The sequence below is a fragment of the Cantharellus anzutake genome, assembly GCF_015039405.1.
Source record: "Cantharellus anzutake strain C23 chromosome Unknown EI90scaffold_38, whole genome shotgun sequence".
Classification (NCBI taxonomy): Eukaryota; Fungi; Basidiomycota; class Agaricomycetes; order Cantharellales; family Hydnaceae; genus Cantharellus; species Cantharellus anzutake.
In genome coordinates, this window is record NW_024066988.1 from 422,057 (window position 1) to 438,374 (window position 16,318).

Sequence of the window (16,318 nt, forward strand, 5' to 3'; positions counted from 1 at the left end):
GTGCCACTGCACGGTCTAGTCGCTCGAATGGCATTGTCAATTATGTCGCTGGTGCGCTATCATTGGAACATCAGGGACAGAGGATCTTCTCGCGCAACCTTGGTGCGCGTTTAAAGAAGCTTCTGCACATTACTATGAGTGTGGAACGGTTGTACAAAAGGCACAGGTCGAATAATCAATGCATACTGATGTAGGCGGATACTGGCAAGTGTTGCAGTCTAATCTGAAGTGGCGGGGAGTATAAGGTGTGGTCTCTGAACACGATGCATGTACATGGCACATAGTGCAGGCGCTCCTGATACAATTGCAGTATGAAAAACTGCTGGAAGCAGGGATACCGCAAGGGCTACAACAACATGGGGGTGTCGAGCGCGTCAGGGGGCTGACCAAGCAATCGGATTAAGTTCGTCAGGCGCGCACACCCAAGCCTGGTGGTGTCATTACTCGTCAGTTGGACGGTATAACATCATGTCGAATTAAGCAATTGTTCACACGAAAGATTGTGCACTCTCTCCTCGCCGAAAAGATGTTCGACCATCGATAAAAGCTTGATTTATTTTCTAGCTTCCGCGGCGCATGGCCAAGAATCTGGGGACGACCAGCTATCCGCAATGGGGCTTTGGTGGAAAATTGGCTTTCCAGAGAGATTGCGGCGGAGGATCTCCTGCCATTTTCACTGCTGCACCGTCTTTCGCCACGATTGCTCCGTCACTACGGCCGCCTTCAGTACCAGCGTACCACTCCCTCTTCCATATCTGCGCCTTCTTCTTTACTTCTTCAAGTAGCCATTCGCATGCCTCGAAAGCCTCGCGTCGGTGCGGAGTGGACACTGCGATCACAATCGATGTCTCGCCCACAGGAACGTCACCCAACCTGTGAACGATTGCGCATTTGATCTGTCTGTTCGATGGCTGGTTATGCTCGTGCTGATAGGCAGGATCGACAGAATTTTGTTCAGAAACAGATGACTCCGCAATATTCAGGCACGACGCAGTGCAGGCAGCGTCAGCGGTAGACGAAAGAGTTTTCATAGCGAGTAATGTATAAGCTTGGTACTCCAGTCGTACCACAGTTTTCCCTAAAATTGTTTCGTTTTGTGCAAGGTGGGCGTGAGATTAGTTGTTACATCGTCCGGGTAATTAAGCACCACATGTACCTTGGAAGTTATCTCTGGTAGTTCCGATAAAAACTCCAATCGCTCCTGAAGCGTTATCTTTCACGGAATCGATAATCGATTTCACAACGGCTTCTCCGTCGAGAGAACTGAAAGTGAGCTCAACAATGTTACCCAACGGCGTAGTGTTGCGCGCCGCATAAGATAAGGGATGAAGAACGTCCTTAACGAGTGACATTGAACGTTTTGAGTCGCTCGTCACAACGTTAACCGAGCCAGGATGATGTCAGTGACATTCAGCCTTGCACTAAATTATATCAGGCAAGTGGCGTCGACGGCCATGCGCCATCAATTTCAGTTTATTGTCTTAGTTTTGATAGACTGTTCATTGACTTTGGTACCAAGCGTATCATGTCCTTCCTTTGGTATCTGATTGCGCAACACCTGATTTTGTGACTATACATACCTCTTCAGCGAGGCACTGATTCGGGCAAGACGTGACTGAAAGATTTCCGGGGCATTAACAGTGTTGGTAACAGACAAAACTGGCGATAGAAATAATGCAGTAGATATTGGAGTGTAGATATAATCGCAGCATTGCAATTGCCCATATACAAATGGAGAGTAGAGGGTTGGCATGTGCATAAAGGAATGGACATAGCGAGCAAGTGAAGGCGGAGGGACGGTTACTTCCTCTTGTTGGCTTCCTCTTCCTCCTTCTGAAAACGAGCAAGCAGATCAATGAGAGTGCCGAATCATGCTCAAGCTCAGTGTGAAACACACCTTTTGTCTGCGTATAGCCAATTTTCCAGCATATTTTGCCTTGGAATGCTCAATGCGCAGGGTCCTAGCAGCCTTGAACGCACGCTCCTCATCAGTAATCTTGCGAGGAGCTTCATGCTCAACAGCAGGAGGGAGGGGAAGAGGAGCGCGAGTTGTCTCGGCCTTGAGATCATCGCCAGTTGATTCATTCTTCTTCGGCTTTTTGGCATTCTTGGGGAAGACAATCAATCGCGCCTTGTAGTCCTTCAAGCGAGCGACATTGAGGTTTTTGCCTTCCTCGCTGAGGTTCCTCCTGCGGCGATCGACACAAATACCAATCCCCCTAGCTTCTCTGTAATTGACACCGGCCTCCTTCAGCTCAGCGTGTGTAAATCCGCGACCTTCGCGAATTTTCATGTTGTAACGAATCGTGGAGGGGCGGATGGCAGGACGGAGTAACTGGAGTGGGCGAATGCCGAGCCGGGCTGCTTTTGTTTGACGATCCTGACGTCTGCGGTGTTTGCGACCGGCTTGATTAAACCATGTACGGACACGGCGCTGCCAATCCTTATGGAAGTGGTTATTGTGGAGGACTGAAAGTGAGCCAATTAAATTCAGAACCCGAAAGATTCAACCAGCAACTGAAGGCATCTCTAACCATTGTTCTTGCTGAAAGTCATCCTGTCAGACTAGATGGAAGAAGTGCCAGTGTTAATATTGCATTCGGATAGTTTAGAAATGCAGACACAAAGTTGGGTTCGAGTTGCATCTGGTTGCGGAAATGTGCATCCAAGCCAACAAACACGGTTCCAAACTTCCAAGCATGTCCAGCAAGTCCTTAAGACGTTCCAGAGCACCCAAAAGCAATCTTGAATACTCAGGAAGGCATACTTACCCTGTGTGGGGAGCGATGGGAAGGTCAGTAACGCCAGAAGGCCCAGAAATCTGCTTCCGGATGAATGCCTTTTTAGGATCGGGCGCCTATACGTCAAGCTGGGAAATATCCATTCCCTAATCTTAGTACACGCAAATCATACCATTTTCTTCAGGTCTATCGTGGGTATTTCGGGCGTGGACGAATCTCAACATGATCGATTGACCAGTGAGCGAAATTCGCAACGTGCATTCACGAAGTCGCACAATCCGTGAGGGCAACGACACGCTGCTGCCTTCTAATTTAACATCGACCCAGTGCTGGCATTGCTGCATAACCATGGGAATGGCTGGACTTGTAGACTGACGGTGCTTAGTAATATAGTCATAGGGATGTAAGATATTGTAGACATAGTCAAATCGCTCTATAACTGGACCTGGATTCATACCCATTATGAAAAGATAAGTGGCGCTATCGCCGCCCTCTCCCCTTTTTTCTTCCCTTTTTCCCTCCTTTCTTCCCACCCAAGCCACCCCCGTCACCTTTCTTCGCTCGAACACCTTCATTCATTGCGGAGCTATTCCGGAGCCCATGTCCCTGGAAAAGCTAGATCCCTTCCCAAGGACGCGAGTCTTGACTGATGGTTTTCTTTTCTTGTCCGTTTTCCGCCCTTGCATTTTCGAACCTTCGGGGGCCCATATCTTCTGCGGCTTCGCTGCTTTCTTCGCGCTGCGAATGGCATAATCGACGGCAGCTCGATCACTGGGGTTTTTGTCCGTCTCCGATGCAAGTTTCCGTCGTTTGGCACGGCGGGATAACCCAGCGAATTTGTCTTGCTTCGATCTCGATGTTGAGGGTCCGCTTTGCGCTACTTTCGTTTTGTCATTGGCAACTGTGACCTCGTATTCTTGCCTGCTGATTTCTATAGAATACTATTAGTGCCAGCTGCCGTCGGCAGAGGGGTGCACAGACTTTCAGCCTTTTCCTTCTCTTTTGATGATATGAACCATGTTCTTTTCGGCCGCGAAAAGATTTCCTCTTCGTGTTCAATCAGGTTCTGGGTCTTGTTCAGCTCCATCTCCGCACGTCGAAGCTAATAATGTAACTAAGATCCAGCCACCGTCGTGAATTGTGCCCACTTACGTCTTTCTCCTCTTGCTCTTCCTTGAGCACGGCTGACACGTCCGGCTTGAGTTTTACAAGTTTGGCATGCATACTTTTGACGGCATCATTCGGGACAAGGCGGTGTCTAACCATGTCTGTTTCAGGACTCCGCTTGATGGCAGTTTTGAGCATCTTCCGATCGTCTTCACCAACGAGTGAGATGGACCTTCAAGGGCGAGAAGGTAAGTAAAAGTAGAACCAAGAACAAGATAGCTGCCAACCGTCCGTTCTCGCCGGCACGAGCTGTTCGGCCCACACGATGCAGATATAACTCAATCTGTGCGGGCATGTCATAGTTGATGACTGTCTCCATGCCCTTAATATCCAAACCACGAGATGCAAGATCAGTAGCTAGCAGATAGTCAACGGCTCCCTCCCTGAACCGCCCAAGAGATTCGAGACGCTGGACACACGAGTCATCTTCTGTTAGTCTTCGCTTAATGTATATACACACCTTCTCCTGCGACAAGTCACCGTGAAGTTCTTCCGCGGAAAGCCCAAGCAATCCAAAAACAATTTTCATTTGATGACAAAGTTTCTTGCTTCTGAAAAAGACAATGGTTCGCCTTCGTGCCGTCCGGAGGCAAATCACCAGGAGAATAGCTTCTCTTTCAGCCTCTCGTTTCACTCGTACAAACTCTTGTATGAGTCCTTGGGCAAGAGATTTCTTTGGATCCACGAATAACCGGACAGGGCGGTTCAGACTCAGGCGGACAAGGTCATCAATAGAGTCGGTCATGGTGGCGGAAAACAGCATGGTCTGCCTCCCGCCTACACCCCCTGCTGCGCCGGACTTTGGACATGCGGATATGATCTCCTGTAGCTCAGCAGCGAAACCATCCGACAACATCCGGTCTGCTTCGTCCAATACAAGAATGTCCAAAGCATGAAGTGAGAATGTGACAGTATTTTGTAAATGATCAATGAGTCGTCCAGGTGTCGCTATGAGGATGTCTGGACGGGATCGGAGCACACTCTCTTGTGCCTTCAGAGAAAGTCCGCCTTCAAGATCACAGAGTGTCACCAGGGTCAAAAGAGTGAAGCTGACCCTACGTACCGACCATCACGCCGAAGGTGACGTCCATATACTTAGCCAGACTTTTTCCGACGTCGGCACATTGGACAGCAAGTTCACGGGTGGGCACCAGGATAAGTACCCGAATTTCCCCTGAGTTGGGACCACTTTTTTCTCTATACATGAGTCGTTCAAGAACAGGTATTAAGAAAGCCGCTGTCTTTCCTGATCCTGTGACAGCAGAACCAAGAACGTCATGGCCAGCCAGAGCGATGGGTATAGTTGTCGCTTGGATAGGCGTAGGCGTAGTGAAGTTAAGTAGATTCAGGGCGCGGAGCAACGGGCGAGAAAGGTTTAAGGAAACGAAGGAAGATGTTGGTTTTGATTTGGGTCTCTCTGGGGCAGGAGCAAAGAATGCAGCTTTCCTGTCTTTCTCCGCTTGAGTTTCTTCCTCAGAGTCTGAGTCCGAAGACGAATCTGAGATCTCATATCTTTTGACCTCGTTATCGTCGCTAGACAGAGTGTGAGACGACTCGCCGTCCTCCCCTCCATGATCGGTCCCGTCAAAGGATTGAACAGAGTCGTCATCGTCGTCGAAGTTGTCCTCATAATTCTGTGCTATCACGCCAGACTCTTCTACATTAGTTAGTATGGCGATAACATAACGGGTGAGCAGCATACCTCCTTCGGATTCACCCAATGAAATTATAGCTGATTCCCTATCCTCATCTGAATCCTCGTCAGAATTGGATTCTGTATCACGCGGTCTTTTTGAAGGTATTGAAGCCACTTTTCTAGCAATAATGTCGTCCACAGATATAGGTGCCTACGCAAGCAAAGATTTCTCAGCATGAGAAAGCAGTCCTTGGAGGGAATAATTATTAACTCGCCGGTTTGCTGCCGTTTTGACCTCATCCTTCTCCATAGCAGAGATTTCCCAGAGACCCAGACCTCCCCCGACATCAAAAACGAAATTTGGATCTAATCCTCCAAGCTCATCGTCCATGGCTTCCTCCTTCAAAGCTCCATCGTCAGTGGTCACCTTCACTTTCTTCCAATCGTTACTCGGACGCTTCGTTGAGTTAACATTCGAAGAGAAGGTCTCTTCCTCCTTCTCACTTATCTCGGGGCCCTCATTTGGTGCATTGTCGTTGTCCGAGTCGAGGGTGAAAATGAAGTCCGACGGAACTGCCATGAATGACAGCGAATGCAAATTTTCAATTCAACGGGTAGCTCCGCCGACAATTCTGGAGAGGCTCCAGCAATGAGACAGAATGACTATCCGTTGGCCGCGAGGCAACCCTGAGGATTTCCAAGTTGAAATTTAGTAAAGAGTTTTTTTTGAGATGACTGTCGGGTGATTTCAGGAAGTTGCCGAATGAGGGCGAACCATCGTCGAACGCGATGGACACCTCAGGCTCCGTGACACCTACGGAAACATCAGAGTTCGAAATTATATCCTCATCTTCTGACACGCTAGAAGGTCTACGTGCTCTGAAGAACTCGCTGATCGGCAATCCGGTCAATAAAGTGAACCTCATTGCTCAAGATCCCAACATTGTGTTGCAGTCGGTGGCAGCGATCGTTAATTGCCCGAGTACTGAAGTAAGGGATGCTCTAGGATACTCCATGTATACGGTCCCCAAGCGGTGATTCATCTATGAGGGAAAAGACACGCATTGAGGCTGCTCATTTACTGTCCTCATTATCATACGGTATGTGTTGTAGTAATCAATCCAGTTAAGGCTGAAATTTCTTGCAGGCCCCGAGCCGGTCATAAGAAAGATGCTTGATGACTCAGCTCCTGGGTTTATTCTGGATGCGCTTCTGGATCTTGGTCCATCGACTTGGGGCGCTGTCAATGCTCGTGATTCAAATGAAATCTTTTCGATGGGTCCTTCGACAGATACGTTATTGTCATTACCATTGCGTTCGGCGCTTGTCCGGGCATTCAAGTCAGTAATATCAGCTGCTGCAAATATTGCTTGGCCAAGCGAGTTTGGTTTGGGGCCCTTTCCGCACAAAGGAGACACTGCAGTCGCGGCAAGGCAAATGCTGGAGCAGATATTCAGGTAAATATAACTATCACGCGAATGGTTCTCCTCCCAATTTAAACTCGTGCATATATACAGAAGACAGAAACTCTGGATGTCATTCTTCCGTTCCTTGTTGACCCTTCAAACCAAGTTCGCTCTTTCATAGCCCAGCTCCTCGGCACATCTCTGCGCACTTCTTCGCAAAGACGAAGTGTCGCAAATTGGATGCCAATTGCAGAGAGATTGCAAGAGACGAAAGGCAAGCGAGGATGGGAGCGAGCAGAGTTGAGTTCCAGCACATCTGGGGCTTGGACTGCCAAGGCTCTCCTCGATCTCATCAAAAGTGGTGTTTTCAAAGTCAGCCTTTATTACTGTAACACTCCGGACCCCTGTCCACCCAATCTGACATTACATCGGGTGTTAGACTCAAGAAGCAGCCCTTGAAGCACTGGCCTCTCTCGCTAAAGGGAATCAATCACTTTCACTGATGCTGTGCACGTTACCCCTCGAAACAGACCGTGAGTCTCCAAATTTCCCAAGTGAGGGAAATGTGCCAACTTCACGATGCTACTCCCCAGGTTCTACCCCCGCTTTGAATCAATCTCCATACTTAGTGGTAGCCAACCTCTGTAAGTCTCGCCTGACGGGCGTGAAGCTCGCTGCCTGCCACTGGTAAGGGCAAAGTTTTCATGGGATCATGTCTGCCATGACAAAATTCAAATCGATCAGTGCAGCGACCATTTTGCGGGCATCTTCCCCCCCAACACCACCGATTCCTAAGGTTTTATCGGAGCCTCCATATACCTTGATAGGAATATTGAATGACTTACTATCGGCTCGAGATCAGTGCTCCACAGTTCGTATCCGAGCCTGCTTCATAATGTGTACGGGAAGTGCTTCAGAAGACTGGAAAAAATGCTTACTCGATTTACCTTCAAGACTCGTTGGTATCAGACGACAAGGACCTGCAAAGGGCTGCATTCGTTTCCGGGACACTCAAAAGATTAGCTTCGTTGGTTCTCGAGACAACGCCCCAGATGAATGAGGATTGGAACGAGGATGGGCCGGAAGCGACTTCTCTTCTACTAGAGGTAACATTATTATTGTCATCTCTTTTGACGACATTGAAAATAATGCTTTTACACAGGCAGCGTTGACTGCAATCGCGTCGTTAACCCTTCATCTTGATGACAATAGGGTTGCATTACTTGATGAACACCCCACCATGTTGCATATCATATCGCGTTGCTTATCGCATCCTTATGCCGGTGTCAGGTATGGTGCGTGCCAATGTGTCCGAGCACTTAGCCGATCCGTCAAGGTGCTGCGGACGGGTATTGGCGACTCGAAACTTGCAGAGATATTGTTCAATATCGTGAAGACGGATTCGGATGAACGCGTTATCTTAGTTGCCTTGATGGGAATCGCGAATATGGTTGGTGTATTTGCTTTTTTCCCTTGGCCCCATTTGTTACGACAGAAATTACAGGTCAACGACTTCTCGCCAACACGCAAGGTATGACACCCAATCATCAACTCAGGCATAGCTTACATTAAATTAATGCAGAACCTCATTGAATCGGGTGTGATTTCCAAGTTGTCCGAAATAATCAAAAAAGGTGACGAGGAGATGAAGACGAACTCGATCTGGGCTTTACGGAACGCATTGCGTCATAGTTCCCGGGAAGAGATGGAGTCAATCATGAACGAACTCGGATGGGATGAATTGGCGAGGTTGTCGTCTTCCCGAACGTGATTCATCATTGCTCACGAATTGTATGTCCCAGTTTGCTCAAGCACCCCGCCCTCGAATACGCGAGATTGCATCTTCCGCCGTATCCAACATCATGAGAACAAGTGATGAAGTCGACTTCGTTCTTAGGTCATTACCCAATCTCCTTGGCCTGTTGAGCGATCTCGTCAAACCAGCTGTAGATGCGTCCACAACTGTTTCCGTGAGCCATCCTCATTGTCGCATAATCCATTCAGCTCATTTTCACTCTAACACATCATCTTAGGCCTTGAAGGCTGTTTCTAACTTTTCTACTGCACATCGTGACTGGGTTTTACAAAGACGTCCTCTTCTCATCTCTATCCGCGACTCTTTATTATCCGGGTCCCCAGCGGTACGCAAAGCGGCAGTGGTTTGCGTGCTTAATTTAGTGGAACACCAAACAGAGCACAAAGAGATCAAGGAAGTTGAGATAGATGCTGCTCTTAAAGGCTTGGTGCAATCTCGCTCTCCAGGGGGAACCCCTGCAGGGTTATTCAGTTCGGTCCCGGAGGAATCTAGCGGATATGACTCTAGTGCAGTAGGATGGGAGAACGATAACGAGACCAGAGATACAGCGACGCGGGCCCTGAAATGTATGGGAATTTCGACGAGGTGATTATTTGTCTCCGTTAATTAAATGGCCTCTGCACCATGTGTTGCATGTCCACCCTACTCACGGACCTGGGCTGCTCCTTTGTATACGGATCTCAGTGATGGAGCTTGTGCATCTAACTTGGGAAGAGGCTGCCAGGTGGAGCATCACCAAGAAAATAAGAGCGTTGCGTTTGCACTGATTAAACAGTTTCAAGCTTATTTTGAATGCGAGGAATACATGTATCTTCGTCTACAATAAGGAAATGAGCATGAGGCACCAGCCAACCCGTAGTTCTCCATGAAGATGGACATATACGCCCTAACTGGGGATTCGTTCCAGCTTCACCCAGTTGACAAGAGCGTGGCACTCGCGAGCAAACATATATACTAAGGATGTATTCGAGCTTACCTCGAACGCGAGGAATACGCGTGTTTCTGCATGCAGTCTGCATGTAATGGGTAAACGAGCACGAGGTACAAATGCTAAAAGCCAATTCGCGCGGACGATACGCTGCGCAAGCTTTTCAATGGCGAAGCTTTGTCTCATGGATCACCATACATACATAACTTTTATATTGCGCTGACATCCCCTTGATCAATTTGCATGCGCGCTTGTTCAACAACTTTTGGTGACTCCTCATGTCATTTCAAGTTAGCAGTGGAAATGAATGACGGTTAAGGGTGTGGAACAGAATCATCCAGGCAGTGGCTCCCCTCAGACTGTGCCCCAGGTAGCACAGCAGGAGTGTCTAACAATCCTTGCATATAGCCTCACCCTTTATCTCTTGGTGGCAAATCATATACATTACTGGTGAGGAAATTCGGCTCACAGAAGTTTAAGAGCCAGGTCGCTGCAGCTGATGCCCAGTCGATAGCTAACTATGTCAGCTCTAAGCACCACGAACTAACTGCACGAAAACATGCGGGAAGCACCCCATCCTGCGGAGAGGCGCGCGCATGATTGAGAAGCGCCTATCAAGTGAATGTGTCTCAATTGAACCAAGTCACCGCGCAATAGCTAGGTCTACAATGGGCCGAATTGATGGACAGCCTCGAGGTTGGGCGCTCACTAACACCAAAATTATCTCCAAGTTTGTGTGATTGGCTCTCGAGGAACCGAAGTGCCTGAAAGGTCGCTTCGGCCATGCATCTAAAGAATATTAACAAAACGTGCCCTCCACCACCCCTCGAGGTAAAAATACGAGACTGCCCAAATTGGGCCGGGCACCGCAAATGCCAACCGGGTTGGTTCGATAGCAGGATTCTTTAGTTTCAGAGAAAACGAGTAGTGTCCCAGAAACAAGCATGAGCCTTGGAGCAGCGTCGATGAAGCAGAACAGCGGAAACCTGAACTCGGCAATTTCAGGACCCACGAGAGACCGTGACAGTGACAGGTCCACAAGTCACTAACCTCTGAAAATCGACGATGCTAATAAAAGTGCATAGCTTTTAACAGTCACTTGTTCCCTCTCCCCTCCGCACCCACTGCATAAGTCTCTACTAGGCTAGATATGCCCTTCCCAGGTCGCAGGAACCAAAGACAAACGCATCCAGCGGCTGGTGGTAACCCAACTCCGCAGACACACTTCGATGGCTCAGGCGCTTACCGCAACTACGGACAGCCCTCCCAGCAATATCAAGGGCACCCAAATGCGGGAGCGTATCAGAACTATAATCCCCAACATCAAAATGGGCATGGGCATGGAGGTCACCCGCCCCACAATGCGGACTCTAGGTTATGGGATTGGTTCATAGCAGTGGATACAGATCAGTCAGTTAATTCCCCTCTCTCCTGGAAACCATGTTTTCACATTTGTATTTGCTCCCTTCTGCTGTACGACCACCTCGTTCTGTTCTGCTTTGGTCACTGGACACCTCTGTTCGACCTCCTGAGTAGCTCTGGGGAGATATCTGCTTCTGAGCTTCAAAGAGCCTTAGTGAATGGAAACTGGACCGGTAAGCGCCCGAAGTTCATAATCATTCCAATCCCCACAGGCCACTGACTCCTGGTGCACAGCATTCGACGTTGACACGTAGGAATCTTTCATCTAGCGTCCATACACACTTGGATTCATAAGCTTGGTAATCCCACAGTTGCAAGATGCTGATGAGCATTTTTGTGAGAGGAGCCATTCTATTCCACCGATACCAAATTTCCTTATAGTTCTCTTTGGGGATTAGGACACCGATCGTAGCGGAAGCATAGACTTCACGGAATTTGCAGGCCTGTGGAAATATATTGAAGGTACTCAGCGTGATCATCTATTTTTGGTGCCTCGGCGTTGCCTGACTCTTTGTGATCTAGAATGGCAGAAGTTTGTCTCTAGTATTCAGTAATCAGCGTTCGTAACTGACTTGCATCTGATGATCCAGAGTGTTTCACCATTTTGATGCCGATAATTCGGGGACCATTGATTCTCAAGAACTATCCAATGCCCTGCGCCAGTTCGGATACAATCTAAACCATCGACTTCTTGGCTTACTTCAATCGAAATTCGAATCATTGCCCGATGAGGGATACTCAATAAGGAAGTCTGCGCCGGGGATCACATTTGATAGGTAGGAGGCCTGCATAATACTTTTCAGCGCACATGAGACTGACCGACTTCCCAGATTCGTACGAGCATGCGTCACCGTGAAGACGTTAACGGAGGCATTCCAACGGTAAGAACATACCGCCGCTTCATCGTTATGCAACTCACCGGCTACTCCCAACTTTCTAGACTGGACACAGATCGAGATGGATGGATAACGATCAACTATGAAACGTTTTTGGCGACTATTCTCAGTGCACCTTGACCAATGTGCGGCATTTTTCCTTGAACAGTGTCGATGGTTTTATGTAACTAGTATTCTGTTGGCAGGATGTATAGGGATACATGTACTCTGATGTAATAGTTTGATTCACGTTCTTGCTAATTGTATGAAACGCTACCTAGTCGAAGTTACATTAATTAATACCGCTGCGGTCATTGTTCGCCAGCTAGGTACACCGGGAATGGCTGCGTGGAGTGCACGTCATTGCTTCTCGAGTTTTGGCTGGTGACTTGGTCACAGACGGGAGGGGCGTGGCTTTCGATCCGCTTTGGGATATATTCATTCTCTCGGGCGCAGTGTTCGTCAATACTTAATGTCGAGGAACAAGTACTATGCTAATACATTTGCAGTTCCATTGACACAACATCTCCAAATTGTTTGCACAAAACTTCCAGACGTTTAGAAACGTAAGTACAAGCGTAGAATTAGATTATTACTTGCTCGCTGGTTCGTAATAATTCGTGCTCTCTCGTGGGGTATCCTAGAATTTTTGGTCAAACAGAACAATACGATCGCGAAATCCAAATGACAGTCATCGCCGCCGCCGCATACCTCACCATGACACGACTTTGCCCAACTCTCATCCACCACCGCCAAAAAAACCACTGCCATTACACGCTGCTTCAATGCGCACGTAGAAAAAAGACCAAATTTCAGAGTCAACACTTATGGTGACAGAGCAACTCTTCCAATCGGCCGGAAGCGCCACGGTACCGAGTCCTCACCCCAGCTGAGAACAAGTCTTCTCCTTCCATACTCCCTCTCAACCTCTGTGAGCGACGCCGGAATGAGGTGGTGTCTAGTATTCCATGATTCGTCGTTCAACTGTATTGTCATCACTCCAGGCGATCCTGTTGCTACGTCTGCGACCATAGCTGACGTTGAGTCACTGGCACTGACGCTGGGTGTCGACGCGGATTTGTGCGAGAAACTATCATTGCGGTGATCCATTCGCTGGAAGAGTGAACGGACAGAATCGCACAAGCGTCCTAAATCGTGCACCTTGGCTGCGTTGAGGAGGTATAGGAACTTGAGATTAGGGTGAACTGGGGTGGTATGAAGCTGTGGAGGTTGAGTATTGGCTGACGACTCTTCTGTTGTGCTGGATTCGGGTTGAAGTTCTGGCAACGGCTCGGATGGATGGATTTCGGGTTGAGGTTGAGGTTGAGGCTGTGTGAGAAGGGATAGAAGTGTTCCCGTCTGAGGACCTCCGCCGCATCCAAACTCCTCAATAGTGGGATGGGCATGGAGGAACGCCGTCATAGCTTCTGCCGAGAACACGCGTTTAGACAACCATAGGGAAGTGAGACGAGGAAAACGTGAACTAGTGCCTAGCGAAGTCTCCGCCCATTGAATATCTGAGGCTCTTGATGCAATGCAAAGATATCTGAGGTTCGGGAGCTCCATTCGCCAAAGAACGCTTCTCTCTGGGTCGCTGACTTCGGGAACGTCGATGTCAAGGATCTCTATGCTTTTTGAAATGAACGGCGGGAGGGGTTCGGTCACTACCTCGTCCTCCGAGATACGCTGCTTCCACCGAAGTCGCGTGAGGTTCGTACATCGGGCGATGAGTTCAATCACATCACGAGTGGGGCGAGCAGCCATGTTTTCTAATACCAGAGTGTTGAGTTTGAGCAAAATGGCATCGTCCCATAGTACAGGCAAGGCCCTTCCTATGAGTGATATGCGAATGCTACGGGGGGAGCATTTGGCAGGGTCATACAGGGCTAGAGGCTCCTGGTTGGGGGGCGGATCATCGGTTTCCCCATAGAGAGACGGCAAGCCCCCAAGCCATGCGACTTCGTCCAAAAGAGGCATCGGATGAGTTAGCGGTAGCATTGACCGAATCACCTCGTAGTCAGGGACTTCGAGATAAAGTGAAACGCAACGTTTTAAATGCGGGGCGAGTGACTGCATCCACGATTGAAAACGTTGGGCGCTCCACTGCATGAAATGATTGTAAATTTTGATTGTGAGTCGTAATTGAGCATCCTTGGCGCGGACGAGATATGCATGCGTTCGCGGGTCGAACTTATCCGGCTTAATGATGATCCGCGTCCAAAGCGCTGGTGTATCCAATGCAACTGCTCTCCAATGATAGCATGTGGCCGTAATGGAATCTAAAGTCCTAAATTCTGCTTCCAAGTCATCGGGTTCAGTGTATTTGCTTGCAGTGCCAAATATCTTCCCCATTAAGTTCTCAGGAAGTCGGCAGCTTGGGTTTCGCTTGTTGATCAAACGATTTTTTCCGGCGTTTGCAACTGACAATTCGATTTCGATTGCTTCCAATGTGTCGCGAATAAGTTTGAACTCCGAGTTCAGAGAGTAGATACGAGCGTCCCATTGCCCCTCCCCTGATACGCTGAATCGGTCAAGTGAGAAAATATATTGGGTGATGATGAGAGGGGCCGAGGCTCACGGGTCATTGGCGAGCTGGTTGGTCAACTGCTTGACGGAGGCGGTGCTTCGCGCAGTGCGCTCACGCAAGGTGCGAAAAAACAGTTCCCTTTGCTTCCTGTAGGAGAGGATAGTAAGGTACGTGTATCCGCACGGCGCATCACAGAACGTACGAAGCTGATGGATCATGTGTGGACATCAAGGGAAACAGGGAGAGGCGCCCGTAAAGAAGTTTCCAGAAGAAACCGTCCGATGATTTGCTAAAAGATCGGTGGTCTTTCTTACGTTGGCCCCTGGAGACCCTTCTAAATGAGATGCTTGACCGAGAGCCTTTGGCAACGCAGTGGCTAGGCTCCGAAGTTAGAGTATCGGGAAGTGGAGACCGCGGACCGTGAGAAGAACTCCGCATCACGTGGAGAAAATGTTAACTAATTCTGGAAGAACTATGTATGTCCTGTTGACACAAGTACTTCAAATTGCGAAGTCCGGGGTAAGAATGACAGGTAAGAATAATAAATAATATGCAGCCTTGTGAGGACGCAAACACGCCCTTCGCAAAACGGCTCATAAACGGTGCCTCCTCTCCCTCCTAGCGAACTCTGCGAACCTCTTGGGAGGTACTCCCATTACAAACAGCTCTGCAGTCTTGCTACTCTCCCTGAGATTAGCGGCATCTGGGTTGTTCTGCTCATTGGTAGCGTCCTTGATGAGCTGCTTCGTCTCCACTACGCCCCGTGGATCGAGTGGATCGAGGAGGTCCAGAAGGTATTCACGGACCTGCCGATGGAGATCAAGCGTTCTCTCTGCTAAAGTGGCGGACTTGGGGAGCCCAGCTGAGGGAGGGAAGATTTTACTGGCGAATTGAGCAACATAGAAGTTAGGGGGCAGAAGAGAATCAGTCAAGGATCAGACGCACTTGACGAATCCAACTGCGAGTAAGTCTTCAGCGGATTGCTTCTTACCCCACACTAGGGCTTCTGTTGCCTTTGCAAAACCCATTCGGCGCGGGAATGTGACACTCGTACCTACTTCTGGCACAAGCCCAAGGGCTTGTATAGAACCACCGTTGAAATTTGATCTAGGCATTTTCTCGCCAGGAGAGTGGATTTCAAGATAACATACATACCCGTAAACGGTACGGCCAACCATGCACCTGGAGCTGAATAAATAAAATCGAAATGCCCAAGAAATCCTGAGGCCCAGGCACGAGGATGCGCGAATTTGATTCGCAAATGAATATGATAAGAGTTTGACGTAACGTATCAATGGAACACGCGGCTTACCAGCAACAACGCCCATGACAGGTCCATTAAGCACGGCTACAAGAATCTTCCTGTGCACGTACAGCTGAGCACGCAGTCAGTGGGAGACATATGCTATCAGGGATGTCACATACAAGGCGAGAGATGTCCGTCACTTGCGAGTTTAGCGCAACCTGCTGTCGACGAAAACTCTTTGTTCCCTGCTGTTGATTCTTTTTCGCTTCGCTGCTACCGTCTACCCATGTTCCGGCGCTAAAATACCTTCCGTGTGCTTGCAATACTTTACATAAGCAAGATAGAATTAATGATGTGGATGCAGGCAGCATAAATTCCAGACACTTACGAGTAACGACAGTATCGGCGTGCTCATTGGCAGCGACGAGGGCATCTGCAAGCGCATCGTAAGCTGGAGAGTTTAATGTGTTCAGTTTCTCTGGTCGGTCCAGAGTGATGGTCGCAATAGGACCATCAAAGTGAACGAGCACTGGTGCTGAGGAGGTCATTCCGAA

At 48.8% G+C, this 16,318-nt stretch overlaps 8 protein-coding genes across 8 annotated transcripts; 2 read left to right on the plus strand and 6 right to left on the minus strand.

Moving 5' to 3' along the window:
• Positions 1-602: 602 nt before the first annotated feature.
• On the minus strand, positions 603-1,352 carry EI90DRAFT_2926973 (uncharacterized protein; the record flags this gene model as incomplete). The annotated part of the gene is made up of 2 exons (XM_039054933.1): positions 603-1,078; positions 1,157-1,352. The coding sequence occupies 2 exons, from the start codon at positions 1,350-1,352 to the stop codon at positions 603-605; spliced, it is 672 nt and encodes a 223-aa protein (XP_038913863.1).
• Positions 1,353-1,530: 178 nt separating this feature from the next.
• On the minus strand, positions 1,531-2,639 carry EI90DRAFT_3066300 (60S ribosomal protein L13). The gene is made up of 3 exons (XM_039060945.1): positions 2,535-2,639; positions 1,898-2,469; positions 1,531-1,833 (listed from the first exon to the last, which is right to left on the minus strand). Exons 1-3 carry the CDS (start codon positions 2,554-2,556, stop codon positions 1,801-1,803), a joined length of 627 nt encoding a protein of 208 aa, XP_038913864.1. The 5' UTR covers positions 2,557-2,639; the 3' UTR covers positions 1,531-1,800.
• Positions 2,640-3,114: 475 nt separating this feature from the next.
• EI90DRAFT_3281429 (P-loop containing nucleoside triphosphate hydrolase protein) lies at positions 3,115-6,124 on the minus strand (the record flags this gene model as incomplete). The annotated part of the gene is made up of 10 exons (XM_039066824.1): positions 3,115-3,672; positions 3,723-3,843; positions 3,894-4,080; positions 4,136-4,317; positions 4,369-4,916; positions 4,972-5,562; positions 5,611-5,755; positions 5,820-5,839; positions 5,881-5,952; positions 6,049-6,124. 10 exons carry the CDS (start codon positions 6,122-6,124, stop codon positions 3,317-3,319), a joined length of 2,298 nt encoding a protein of 765 aa, XP_038913865.1. The 3' UTR covers positions 3,115-3,316.
• A 209-nt stretch (positions 6,125-6,333) lies between these two features.
• On the plus strand, positions 6,334-8,721 carry EI90DRAFT_3126564 (armadillo-type protein; the record flags this gene model as incomplete). The annotated part of the gene is made up of 11 exons (XM_039063928.1): positions 6,334-6,489; positions 6,551-6,644; positions 6,692-6,884; positions 6,968-7,001; positions 7,062-7,322; positions 7,390-7,483; positions 7,544-7,594; positions 7,905-8,056; positions 8,113-8,400; positions 8,455-8,481; positions 8,533-8,721. 11 exons carry the CDS (start codon positions 6,334-6,336, stop codon positions 8,719-8,721), a joined length of 1,539 nt encoding a protein of 512 aa, XP_038913866.1.
• A 2,059-nt stretch (positions 8,722-10,780) lies between these two features.
• EI90DRAFT_3281430 (uncharacterized protein) lies at positions 10,781-12,404 on the plus strand. The gene is made up of 9 exons (XM_039066825.1): positions 10,781-11,104; positions 11,231-11,289; positions 11,351-11,366; positions 11,428-11,452; positions 11,515-11,578; positions 11,639-11,648; positions 11,707-11,892; positions 11,947-11,997; positions 12,057-12,404. The coding sequence occupies exons 1-9, from the start codon at positions 10,845-10,847 to the stop codon at positions 12,130-12,132; spliced, it is 747 nt and encodes a 248-aa protein (XP_038913867.1). The 5' UTR covers positions 10,781-10,844; the 3' UTR covers positions 12,133-12,404.
• Positions 12,405-12,425: 21 nt separating this feature from the next.
• EI90DRAFT_2974822 (uncharacterized protein) lies at positions 12,426-14,727 on the minus strand. The gene is made up of 2 exons (XM_039055821.1): positions 14,570-14,727; positions 12,426-14,512 (listed from the first exon to the last, which is right to left on the minus strand). The coding sequence occupies exon 2, from the start codon at positions 14,341-14,343 to the stop codon at positions 12,817-12,819; it is 1,527 nt and encodes a 508-aa protein (XP_038913868.1). The 5' UTR covers positions 14,344-14,512; positions 14,570-14,727; the 3' UTR covers positions 12,426-12,816.
• On the minus strand, positions 14,207-15,146 carry EI90DRAFT_1645376 (uncharacterized protein). The gene is made up of 3 exons (XM_039051997.1): positions 14,721-15,146; positions 14,570-14,665; positions 14,207-14,504 (listed from the first exon to the last, which is right to left on the minus strand). Exons 1-3 carry the CDS (start codon positions 14,954-14,956, stop codon positions 14,351-14,353), a joined length of 486 nt encoding a protein of 161 aa, XP_038913869.1. The 5' UTR covers positions 14,957-15,146; the 3' UTR covers positions 14,207-14,350.
• On the minus strand, positions 15,112-16,312 carry EI90DRAFT_2926976 (ClpP/crotonase; the record flags this gene model as incomplete). Its single annotated transcript, XM_039054934.1, has 6 exons — positions 15,112-15,400; positions 15,464-15,596; positions 15,674-15,739; positions 15,831-15,894; positions 15,944-16,089; positions 16,153-16,312. 6 exons carry the CDS (start codon positions 16,310-16,312, stop codon positions 15,112-15,114), a joined length of 858 nt encoding a protein of 285 aa, XP_038913870.1.
• Between the last annotated feature and the right edge of the window lie 6 nt (positions 16,313-16,318).